The 13150-nt window shown below is 46.4% G+C and overlaps 1 protein-coding gene across 1 annotated transcript; it reads right to left on the bottom strand.

Annotated features, from left to right (window-relative positions):
* Window positions 1-3426: 3426 nt before the first annotated feature.
* On the bottom strand, window positions 3427-7890 carry LOC122370282. Its single transcript, XM_043345749.1, has 3 exons — window positions 6945-7890; window positions 3640-4156; window positions 3427-3479 (listed from the first exon to the last, which is right to left on the bottom strand). The coding sequence occupies exons 1-2, from the start codon at window positions 7863-7865 to the stop codon at window positions 4136-4138; spliced, it is 942 nt and encodes a 313-aa protein (XP_043201684.1). The 5' UTR covers window positions 7866-7890; the 3' UTR covers window positions 3427-3479; window positions 3640-4135.
* Between the last annotated feature and the right edge of the window lie 5260 nt (window positions 7891-13150).

Genomic DNA, 13150 nt, shown 5'->3' with positions numbered 1-13150 from the left:
AAACTTTTAACGTCAATCGAAAGCGAGGTTCATGGAAATTGTGTTGTATGGCACGAGCGCTCTGTCAGTCATGAAGCCGTTTAATACTGAACAAAAAACCAAAATAGTCGAATTTTACCTCAAACACGGATCAGCCGTTTTAACGCTAAGGCAGTATCGCAGACATTTTAAGGTCCGAGAAGCTCCAACGATAAAGACCATACAGCGTATGACTGAGAAGTTTCTGGCAGAAGGGTCCACTAGAAACCAGAATGCCGGAAACAGTGGTCGGAAAAAACCATCTCGCAGCCAGGAGGCCATAGGGAAGGTCGCAGAGCAGGTTGATCAGACGCCGAAAGTGTCGGTGCGGCGCCTCGCGTCTAGGATGGGACACAACACCTATTTTGACCGTGCCGTCCGGAGAGGTACGCGTCACCACCGAGACGCGCTGGCCCAGGCGGCTGCAGCAGGATCACGACTGTGGAAATACGAGCCGGTGACCAGATTCTGCTCTGTCCTGGTGTTGCCGTCCTTTAGCAACGATTGAAGTGACTGGAGACAAACGACCGCCGGCGGCGATTTGTAGCGGCCAGTAAACCCGCCACATAGCGCAACCCAGAAGCGAGTCGACTCTGTGCGTGGGCAGTGGCACCTCTCTATGTCCGACCTCGTGCTGCAATCGATGCCCACCAGTTGATCGCAGGTGAATGTGACAGTCTCTTTAGAACCGGCGTACATATAACTTCCCAGTGGATACTTGGCAGCGGCCCTCGCATCCAGCACACGCAGTTTCCCACAGCCCCCAGCCTGACAACGACGAATGGAGAACGAAGGGAACTGAAAATCAATGGGATCGTCGACACCGTCCACGCCCGGCTCATGCTGCGAAGCCACCGGCGGGGTACCGCCGGAGGACCCCGTGGCGTGGCCGCCCTCGAAACGAACTTGACATCGTGCGCTAGGCGCGCAGGGACGGCACGATCCTCATGACATTGGGGACCGGAAAATGGTACGAAAAGATTAGTGTAACGTGAATGTTGTTGCCTAATTTTCTTATGCACAATCTCTATCATTTTCTCAAAGTGGGCCTCACACCACGTCCGCCTGGGGTTCTTTCAAGAAACTCGGCCACGCATCAGCATCATCGGGATAAACGTGTCAAAATACCTCCTTGAATGTAGTTTGTCTGTAATACGGGTACCAGCCGAGCCCATAATAATGTAATTTCAACAAATTGTCCACATCCTCCCGGCATTGTGGTCCCCGGTGTGCCTCGAGGCCCTCCCCCTCAACACAGTTGGGATGCCTGACGTAAAATCGATTAACCTCGGCTAAAATTTTCATAAAGAGGTGCTCGCTATCGAGCACGTCTGTTACCGATAGTCCATACTTTTTAACAAAAGTTTTGAATCTCAGCCAAGAATAGTATCTGAAGTGTTTTTCATGCCGCTTGACGGGCCGCAGAAACCGCGTTGCAAAAGATTGCTCGGTTTTGTCTTCTTTCGCTCGCCCATCTCACCCGTTAGGTAAGTAATCAGAACCTTTGCACTGGCCAAATATGGCACAGGCGCACCCAGATCAGACGTGACTGCTTGCAGGTCGGTCTGAACAGCAACTACGACAACGTTGTGATCGCAGCGCTCCTCTAGCTCTTCTAGCATGGAACGAGTGACGGAAGAAACCCTCTTTGAGTAACGGGTGTGCCTGGAGCCGTAACGGGATCCTACGTTATCATCTACAGTCTGTGCTCCATCGGTCACGGCTCTCGGGGATGGAGGTCGAGAGTTGAGATGGGACGTGGCCTCACTGCCTAACGCTGACAAGTGGTCGTTTTCAGATCTATGCTCTGGTGTGGAGGGCTCTGACCAGTTAACCCTCAGATCAGATCAGATTTTTCTCGGGGTGTTGGCTTTGCAACGCCACCCCATCCGTATTATCTTCGACTGATATTTTATCGATTCTTGTGATCTTCCTCTTTGGCGTTCATTTGTTATTTCTACATCTCCATAATTGGTATAAGTTGTTCTTCTTTTCCTCCATTGACTGGTGGCAGTCATTTTCAAAAAGGAAGTCTTCTAGTACTTAATCATAGTCCTCGATATATGTTGGGAGATTTTGCTACGCACATGGAGGCGATGCACCGTCCGCAGGGGGCGTGGGGTGGCCACCCCGAACTTCGTGGCCTCCGAGCTCGTCGGACGAGAGCTGGTAGTGTGGCGAGAGCAGAGAGTCTTTGCCCGTGTTGGGACCCCGGCCCAGAGGGATGAGAACACACCGCCGCCTATACACATGAAGTATACTCTCGAAGTAGATAACGGCCACTATGAGCTCTACACTCGGGCACCTAATGATAGCTGGCGTAGGGAACAGGTACCCCAGGTGGCGGCACCGGAAAGTCGCCCCGCTGTAGAGCGTAGCCAGAAGTCGGTGAAGTCCATCTGTGTCCTAATGTCCATCTGTCCCGCGCCGTGTAGGGCGTAAGACAAGAGGTAAAAAGACAATGCGAGGGGCAAGGGCGCGTCAAATGCCCACATCGAGGCGTATGAGGCGGTTCTGGCTAGTGTAGGCGTGCTTAGCAGACACCCTGTCCCTGAGATCCCGCCGTCCTCCACTCAGAAAGCTGAAGTGGAGGAAGCCGAGGTTCAAGAGAGCTCCGTAGTTCAGGATAGCCGCCCGTCAGCAGAGACTGGGGAAACAGAAAGACACTCAGTCGCTCCCAAGAGGGTCCGACGGCGGACGGGGTAGGGGTAGGGGCGGACGCAGCGGTTCCTTGCGACCCCCAGTTAGTGTGGGCACAGGTGTCGCGCCCACACAACATTCACCATCGAAAGTCACTAGCACAGTGCCAGCTGTCATGGAAGTTCCCACTGCGGAGCCGATTGCCCTCCCAACTGCAAGCTCGGAAAGGGTCGTTCGGGGCAGCTGGGGAAGGGGGCGTGGTAGGAGGCGAGGCGTCCTCAGCCGAGTGGTAGACCACGCGTAGGCACATCGCCTCCGTCATCTCCACCTGCGAAGGTTGGACGTATCGGAACGGGAGGGGACCGATCATTCTCGTGGGCTGTGTCCCCTGTTAGTGTAGGTGTAGGGTCTAGCTAACTGCTCCTGAGCTGGTGCTCAGGATCAGTTAGAGGGGTCGGACGTGTTTGAAGGGGCTCTAGTATTTTGTCAATTTTTACCGTAACTAGATTGTGTCACGAGCTGAAAATAATATAGCGTGGTTAGGAATTTAACGTAGAATGTTTAACTGTAACTTATGAAGTTTAATGTTGTGTAACTTGCCAGATATAAACGTTTAAAAATGGTAAAATTTTGAACTTAAGTTAAAAAAAACATTGTTGTTTGGACTGCTGATCCACGCTTGATTTTTGCCAAAAAGGCTCGTGGATATTAACACCGCGTAACTGCGACTAAAAGCTCCCACGAAATAAAAGTCGGCAATATCGTATGTTTTACCGGTGGAGCCTCAGGATCCAATACTCATTGTATTTAAAAACGGTTTTCTGCAAGAAACAAAACACACCAACAGGTCCATAAGTATGACAATTAAAAAAGACAGTCAGTAGCGATATAAGACGTAACCAAATATAAGTACGATAGAAGTAGTAACCAAATAAAACGAAACACATAGCACACAAACACGTAAACGCAAAGAAAACTCACGGATTGTTTCAGGTCTGCAGCCACCGGCAAGAACTTGACACCGCCGATTTATCGTTCGTTGGCGTTCGTATAAGCGCGTTCGTATAAGTTCGTTCGTTCGTACAGGTTCGTTCGTTCGTTCAGGTTCGTTCGTTCAAGTTCGTTCAATTCGTCCCGCTTCGCGCCGCTCACCCGCTCACTGTCCTTTGGTGATTTTGTAAACGGACGCAAAAGCATAAAACATAAAAATGACAAAAAAGCGATACCAAAACCTAGAAAAATAACATAATCTCTGGCCAACGAAACAACAATTGAATCAGCAAATTAAATCTGACCTCACGAGACAAACGCTAAAAATATATATATAACACATGTGCCGTTAACATAAGATACCTGCCAACAGAAGAAAAACTCGACAGATTAAGATCCATTTTGCAGCCAACATAAAAAGATACTCGGCTTTAACACCCGGCCCATTTGATACTATGGGATCAAATTTATTCAGATTGAGAGATTTTTAACTTTCCGTGATTTTAACCCTCTAATGCCCACACATAGTTCCACGGTTCCTAAAATTAGCACCTTGTGACATATGATTCATTTTGGGTCCCTTGTTCGAAATCTGGAGTCAAATATTTTTTCGCAGTTCAAATTTCGGAAATAAATTTTGTATCAAATATGATACATTGGGCATTCCACTTGGTAATTTTTAGTGGCGTCAGACCATACAGAAGGAAGTGAAGACATAGATGTGAAAATATATCTTATTAAGAATTTCAGTGATAAAAATGGCAGTTAAAATGTGTAAAATGCCAACAAGACATCCTTTACCTACTGTGCACTTTTTATCAGAACATTTTCTTGATATTTCATTGACATCCTTCTTGTATCAAAATGTCCTTTCAGTCGGTGCTTAGGGAACAACGCTAATCACAGGCATCTATTTACGAGTGCCTTCTATTCCTTCAATTTCCACGATACAGCGCGTTGCACTTGTGCAATTTTTTCATAATTCAGACATGTGGGCCATGCTTCTCAAACGTAGATGCGTTATGCCTACTTGATATAGAAATGAAGACATTACAGTTGGCTCGCGGTAAGTGGTTGAAGTGAAGCAGTTCTGATGCAAAATGCTGGACAGCCTGCCGACGGACCGGGATCAATGCCAAAGACGATGTTGGTTTACTTTCATGATAGCCGGACAATCTCGGGTGGCTGAAACTCTCAGCCTGTGAATCGTCAGTTAGTACTTTGACTGGTCGTGCGGTCCTGATGTCATCGGCGTCAGTATAACAGCCGCGCACTGACCAGTGCAATAACCGTTGTACGTGTCAGACAACAAAGGTACAGGTAACTGTGCACCGATCGGCAGGAACTTGCACAATATTCATTGACCTCATATGGAGGTGAGCGTACGCATTACGCAATGCCGCACTTACACTTTTATTCTTATGGTCTGTACAAAAGTAGTATCCATGTTTTAGTACCTATAAATCATTTTTGTTCAGTGGCACTCAGCTACCACAGTTGACGGTATATGTCAATATATGACAACAAATGACATACCTGGCAGTGAATGCTTGCCAGGTGTCAGGCACCTGCTGGAACCTGGCAGCAGTGCATGGTTGCCTACTTCTTAGATAGGAAATCAAAGGAATCACGTCCTTCGGTCCGGAGTCTGTCTTCATGGCGAGCCAGTTTAGCCAGCTTCCTCTGAAGATGATGATATAGTTTTCCACTCCACATTCAATCTCTTACTACTGGGATGAACGAAGGAGATTTGAATCGCAAACAAATTGTGAGGCGTTCTCCAATATGAATGAAAAATGCTGGCTGGCTGCTAATGCAAGTCTTCAGCCATGCCCAGCTAACACATAGACCCACAAGACATAAATAAGCTCGTCCACAACCCCTGTTGGAATATCGAAATTGTGCAAGAGACCGCTGAATCCTCCTGTCCCTAACATCAAGTCTCAATTTTTGGTTTCACGAGTATACATAAATGCTCGCACGGATGATCGTTCCTTGAAATCAACAAGCTTGTCATCGATAGCATGTCATTCCTAACGTGGTTTTAGAAGATATGGTCTGCTAGTGTCCTGCAGATCAAAAAGTTCACTATTGTCATCGTCAAACAGTTGCAAAACCATATTCCTATGAGCGTTAGAAAAGTCGAGATGTTTGAGGCATGCAAGGCCACTCATAGAAAGCTAGATGCTGGAAGATTGACAAGGATGAGAGGCGGCATAAGCGTACCAATATCGTTATGACATTTTAAGTCTGGAGCGAAATAGAGTTATCTTTCTAGTTGAGGTTTATTTGCCATTGGGCCTACAGTGCAGGGATATTTCTATCTCGCACTCCTCTGAGATGCAAAGATAAGAATTTGTTATATCTGCATCCCTCTGAAATGCAAAGATAAGGTCGCGAGGGTTCATAGCGAAAAATCAAGAGTTCATGTGACGATCGGTCAATAACCGAACGACATTTAATGGTTGTTTATGGATGAAACTTATGAAATAAGAACAAACTACTCTGAATCTGTTTTTACATAGATGAATGCATTTAAATATAATATTCTATTAATTAAGAATAAACCTCAACATAGAAAGATATAGGATTCCTCATGGCTCACTCGTCGAAGATCGGATATCTTTTCCTCGCGTGTTACAGAAAAACCTCGCTCCTTCGTCGCTCGGTATTTCAGTAACCCGCTTGGAAAAGATATCCTTATCTTCCACTCGGAGCCATGAAGAATCCTCTATATCTGACGCAAGAGGGGCGAACTTCACAAATTTATGCATCTTGTACCATCGTCATTTGCAATGACTCACAGGCCATTGCAATGCTTATCACCTGAGAAAACTATGGTATTGGCACACCGTATGTTGCAGCGGCGAAAATTTCATAGAAAATATTGGAGTGCTATGCCCACTGTATCATATCTAGTATCCCCAAAAATAGGGGTCCGTATCTTTGACTCTGAAAAAGTTGCGATGTTTTGCAACATACTATGATATATGTTGAACATTTGTCTCACAGTTTACCAAGTTTCTTTCCAAATAACTAATTTTTTGTTTTCTAAATGCTTAAATTTACACTTGCATCTCAAATTGATTTTCGGCAAAGGACAAACTGACCCTCTTCAAAATCACCTGGTGGGAAACTGAGAAATCATTACTTAAAAATTTTGCCACCAGGTGGTTGCCAAGATGTACCACTTCTGATACAGCAGGGTTTTCAACAATTTTCACCTCTATGATTAGCAGGCGAATTTTCTGCAAATTGACTTACAGATATGATACCGGGGGCACTAGAGGGTTAACTAGCTTTTGAACAGGCCGCCAAATCGTGGTACCTTTACACCGGATTTTGACGGATCGTACCCTCGAGTCAGTGCTTGTTCTGACCTCTTCTATCAAGCCAAGAGGCCACACACCCCGCGGAACTGAACTGTCAACAATAAGCACCACATCGCCTACCTGCAAATTTGTCTGGAGCCTTGACCACTTGGCCCTTGGCTGAAGTAATGGGAGATATTCCGCACGCCAACGTCGCCAAAACTGCTCTGCAAGGAACGATGCTCGTTTCCAGTTCTTTTTGCTAAACGCATCTATATCTGTCACCATTGAGGCTGGTAGCAAAACAGAACGTAAATGCAGCAAGTGATTGGGCGTTAGCGGCAGGTCGTCTCGAGGGTCACTTGTCACTGGTACCAAGGGTCGATTATTCATAATGCTTTCCACTTCACAAAGGAATGTGGTTAGTGTTTCGTCAGTAAATGTTTGCTCCCTGAGTAAACCGCTCAGTATCTTACGAACACTCCTAATCAATCGCTCCCATGCGCCTCCGAAGTGAGAGGCACCAGGGGGGTTCCAACGCCATTCAATACCTCGATTTATCAAGTCTCTCCGAATTTGGGCCTCATGCTGAACAAGAAACTCGAGCTCTTTTTTCAGCTCACGATCCGCTCCCACAAAATTTGTCCCGTTGTCAGAACGCATGATTCTTATTTGTGAGCCCCGCTTGGCCGCGAAGCGCTTGAGGGCGCATATAAAAGAGTCGGACGACAAACTTTCGACTACTTCCAGGTGGACGGCGCGAATGGCCAAGCATGTAAAAATGACACCGTAACGTTTGACCTGTCCACGCCCTCTCTTGGTATAGAATGGTCCAAAATAATCTACCCCGGTACTCACCCATGGCTGCTCACTTTGCTGTATTCGATCTGCAGGCAAATCAGCCATTTTTTGCGTCTCCGTAGTACGAAAAAACCTGCGGCAGCGGAGGCATTGGTGGAGACATCTCCTAACCGCCGTATTGGCTTTGATTAGCCAAAAGCTCTTACGCAATTCCGCCAGGACACATTGACGACCTGCATGGCCAATCCTCTCGTGAATATCCCGTATGATTAATTCCGGAATTCGCCCTTTATTTGGAATGATCAAAGGATGTTTACTTTCATAGGCCACGCCTATCGCGTGCCCTAAACGACCTCCTACCCTCAGAAGACCATCCTCCAACGTGGGGTCCAAAGACACAAGGCTGCTGGACCGCCGCACTTCCCGTCCTGCTTTCAGATTATCTACCTCCTCCGCATAGTACTGACCCTGAAGTTCCCTGATGATAATATTCTCGGCTGACTTTAGCTCTGTTACAGTCAGCTCTGATGCCCGTGCTGATTTCTGTTTACCAGCCAATGTGTCTATAACGCGTCGTACCCACGCAACTGCTCTCTTCAAACGCTGCCACGAGGAATAATGATCAATCAATTTTTGAATGCTCGAATTCTTTTGAATCTTTGTTTCATTTTCTGTTCGGCTGTTTAATGCAACAGTGGTCACTCTTAGTTCAGGGTCCTCTGCATTATCTTCTAAGACAGGGAATCGGGGCCATTTCTCCCGTGATTCAAGTAGAAACGATGGACCTTGACGCCACATACACTCTTTGAGAAGGGTAGTTCCATCGCACCCGCGTGACAAAATGTCGGCTGGGTTTAACTCCGAAGGCACCCATCGCCATTGGTCTATTGAAAAGCCGTCTCGTATAACTGCCAAACGATTTGCCACGAACACATGAAATCGCGCTGCCTCATTCTGTATATATTTCAACACTGTAGTGCTATCAGTCCAGAAGAAGATGTCTGGCTTAAAATCGAATGGAAACGCTCTTTGTATTTCTAAATTGACTTTGACAGCTAGTGTTGCAGCAGAAAGCTCCAGCCTTGGGATACTGAGAGGCTTAATTGGTGCTAAATGGGATTTGCTGACCAAAAGATTGCAAGACAGTTGACCGTCTCCATTGACGGCTCGCACGTACGAGGCCACCCCGTACCCCCTTTCGCTGGCATCCGAAAAGTGATGCAGCTCGAGGAGGACGGCAGAGGAAAGGCCACCGAAACATATGCACCTGGGAAGACTATACTGGGATAGACATTCTAGATCTGCTAACCATTGCTTCCACTGTCTGTGGTAGTGGGATGGCACCTCATCGTCCCAACCTAAACGAAGGCGAGTCAGCTCTTGTAAGAGCATTCGGGCCCGCATTACATACGGACCAACATGCCCCAGTGGATCATAAAGACCTGCTGTGGCGGACAGAAGCCCTCGTCTTGTGACAGGCTTGCCCCGAAATTTTTGCAAGTCAACTTGATATTCTAAGCGATCAGAACGAACGTTCCAGCCAACGCCTAAGGCTCGCTCGGAAGGCAAAGTATCTGATTTCAAATCTAGTGTTTGGATACCGGGCGAGTAGTCAACTTCTGGAATGGATTTCAAAACTGTAACGCTATTGCTAACAAACTTGGTGAGATTAAATCCACCTCTCAGACACAATTGCTTAAGATCAGATGCCAGCTTCACAGCAACATCTTCTTTTCCAGTCGATGCAAGACAATCATCCACATAAAAGTTATTAAGAACTGTCCTAGACACCAATGGGTCGTACAACCGTTCATTGTCTAGAGCGGTGCGACGAAGCGCAAAATTTGCACAGCTAGGAGAGGAAACAGCGCCAAAAAGATGAACTGTCATCCTATATTCCTTAGGATTCGAGGCGATGTTTCCATTGGGCCACCATAGGAAACGCAAAAAATCACGTTGTTTCTCGGGAATCCTCACCTGTAAGAACATACCCTCGACGTCCGCCATGAAGGCAACGGGTTCTTGTCGGAAACGAAGTAGAACATCTGTCAGGGTGTTGGTAAGGTCAGGTCCTTGTAAAAGCTCCTCATTTAGACTTCTTCCTTGAAAGGAGCTAGCGCAGTCAAAAACAACGCGTAATTTGCCTTTCTTAACAGGGTGTTCGACTCCGTGATGGGGCACAAACCATATCCTACCTTCTGCATTGCTCGAGAGATCGGGAGCTCTTTCAGCGTAGCCGTTGTCTAACAGTTTATCAATTTGCTTGGCATATTCTCTCAAGAAATGGGGCTGATTCTCGAATCTGCGCTTCAGTTGCACAAGGCGCCTATAAGCCACAGACTTATTGTTTGGAAGTTTAAGACTTGGATCACGAAACGGCAGGGCTATTTCGTACCGACCATCTATCAGCTGGCACGATGCCTTTACCATTTCGTGCCACCTAATGTCTTCTGCGGACAGACCCAACCGATATTCAGCCCTATTACCATAAACGTCGTCAAGAGCCACTTGCAATTGGTTAACTTTCAGACGAACCGGAGAATCCTTATCAACCCCACCTAGGACCCATCCGAACCTGGTTCTCACGGCGAATGGCCCGCCGTTCTGACTGGGAACCACCTCAAACGGCTCCATCACCGCCGCCACATTATTCCCAAGTAGAAGGCCTACGTCGTGCTTAAAGTTTTCTTCTAAGTATACCCCGTTTTGTCTCAAGTACGGCCATTTGTTTAAATCTCTAACGTTCGGGGCATCCTCGATGGACACTGGGATCTTATTTAGAACAAATAACGGAGGAAGTTCTAATTTATTGTTGTGTTGTAAATCCTCCATGGTAACCTTCGAAACAACGCATGTTTCAAATTTGTGATCTGTGTTGATAGTAGAAAGAGTAATTGAAGTACTTTCGGCTGGTTTACGAAATTTCATCACAATGTCCAGTTCCTATTCCTCTACATATCCCACACCACACAGACCATCACCCATACAATCTACCATTCACCCTCACCGAGCTAGAAAACGCACTAAACCGAACCGGCAACACAGCACCAGGCCCAGACGAAATTCACTACCAGTTTTACAAACACTTAGGAAAAAGAGGCAAAACACTTTTACTCCACGCACTAAACCACGCATTTACCTCACATACATACCCAGAGACATGGTTCCAAGCACACATCATTCCAATACAGAAACCACAAAAAGACGCGACCTCCTTATCGAGCTACAGACCAATATCCTTAACAAACACTATCCACAAAATTTTTGAGCGTATCATCAAACACCGCCTCCTCTTCATCATTCAGACCCAAAACCTGATCATCCCACAGCAAAGCGGCTTCCTCCCTGGCAAAAACACATTAGACAACATAGTATCCATCACAGCAGACATAAACCACAGTCTACACATGAACCGAACCACTGCAGCTCTATTCCTCGACCTTAAAAACGCATATGACAATCTAAACACCTTTCTCCTAAATTATCTCCAGCACAAAATATCCGGACACCTCCTACATTATCTCAACAATTACCTAACCCGAAGATCCTTCCAAGTCAAATACCTGAATTCCTTATCTAACCCCAAAACTCCCACATCAGGATTAATGCAAGGTTCCGTCCTTAGCCCAATCCTCTTTATCATAGCTCTAAACTCAACCCTAAAAAATGTCCCATCCCCCTCCAAAATTGCTCTTTATGCAGACGATATCGCCATTTGGACAACCTCGAAACACCAAAACAATGCCCTACAACAACTCGACAAAGCCCTCCAGCATGTTCACCAAGCACTGCAACCGCTCAACCTACATATATCTCCCGAGAAAACCAAATGCGTCCTTTTTAGCAACCATAAACCACACCTTCCCACACCCCTATCCATCAACGGACACGAAATTCCAATAGTTGAAGAAGCAAAATTCCTCGGCATAACTTTAGATCGCCCACTAACCTTCCAGACACACATCTCCAACACCGCCACTAAAGCATCCAAAAGACTAAACATTTTAAAAGCACTATCAGGCACCGACTTTGGAGGAGACACCCACACACTACTTAAATTGTACAAGTCCTTAATCCGTCCTATCCTTGAATACGGAGCCATCGCCTTTGACAACGCAGCCAAGACACACCTTAGAAAACTAGACGTCATCCAAAATTCAGCACTTAGAATCTCCACGGCAGCATTATCCACCACACCAATCACCAGCCTACATGTATATACAGACATTGAAACACTGGCACAACGGAGAATCATTGCACTATTCAGATACTTCTATAAAATACAAAAGATCCCAGACCACCCATGCACCTCACTAATCAGATTCCGGTCACATCCATAGAGATCTTATATATGTTACGGGCCATATGCTAACTCGGGTAGTATGCAAACTACCCGGGCAGTATGCAAACTACCCAACAGCCCGGGCAGTATGCATACCGCCCGGGTAGTATGCATACTACCCGACCGCTTGGGCAGTATGCATACCGCCCGGGTAGTTTGCATACTGCCCGGGTAGTATGCATACTACCCGCCTTTCATCTCACGGGCAGGATGTTTACTCGGGCAGTATGCTGACCGTGGCTCGTAAGTCTAGTTAATGCCATAGCTCGCATACAATGTCAATGGCAGACACTTTAACCCGCGCGGGGCCGCGCTCGGCACCAGCCGTGCCGGTTTTTTGGGAGGGGGATTGAACACCCATAACTCGACTCCTGTGCCACTTAGCGGCACAGGAGTAAGCTGCATGTAAGATGCCGTAAGCGGCATTCAAAATAACATAAAAATTCATGGAAAAAACTCCTGTCATGTTTTAGGTCAGACCAAAGATCAGGTCACCAGAGGTCATCAAAGGTCAATTTTCACCTTTTTAACTTTTTTACAAATCGGCCCACAAGCTCGGAAACTAATAGAGCTAAAGCGCCGCAAAGATGCGCATTCAGTAGCTCTACTAACGCTTTCTGGAATAAGCCCTCAAAGTTGACCTAAGCTCAACAGTGTAGCCTCCAGAGGGCAACAACGCCTAAAATAGCTGTTTTGACGATTTATATATTTTACGGCAAAATTAGTTTACCTTAGATAGGCACGACATTGCGTTTGCCGGCATCGTGTTCCTCTCGTCGAGACGTGTGGAGTTAACTATAATTTGGCTTTTAAGACCACTTTAAAATTTGACCTAAGGTCAAGGTCATGACCTGACATGAAAAGGTCATGTTGGTTATCAGACGATCCTTATCGTCGACTTAAACACATCTAAGGTTTTTTCCATTGCTCGAATACGTCTCCATAAAAAGTAGGTAATCGTAAAAAACTACTGCAGATCTGTTATGACCTGACATGGCCTCATGGTCATAAAGAGGGGTCACTACAAGTGCAATTTGCCGATTCAGTG

The sequence above is a fragment of the Amphibalanus amphitrite genome, unplaced genomic scaffold, assembly GCF_019059575.1.
Source record: "Amphibalanus amphitrite isolate SeventyFive unplaced genomic scaffold, NRLGWU_Aamphi_draft 001118F_arrow, whole genome shotgun sequence".
Taxonomy (NCBI): domain Eukaryota; kingdom Metazoa; phylum Arthropoda; class Thecostraca; order Balanomorpha; family Balanidae; genus Amphibalanus; species Amphibalanus amphitrite.
Note: the sequence above shows the minus strand (reverse complement) of the source record. Positions and strands in the feature narration are given on the sequence as shown.

Excerpts from the sequence above, each read along its gene's own strand:
- LOC122370282 (XM_043345749.1), bottom strand. The coding sequence starts at position 7,865 with ATGGCTGATTTGCCTGCAGATCGAATACAGCAAAGTGAGCAGCCATGG. Across the intron at positions 4,157-6,944 it reads GGCGGCCTGTTCAAAAGCTA|GTTAAAATCACGGAAAGTTA; the intron begins GTTAACCCTCTA and ends GGGCATTAGAGG.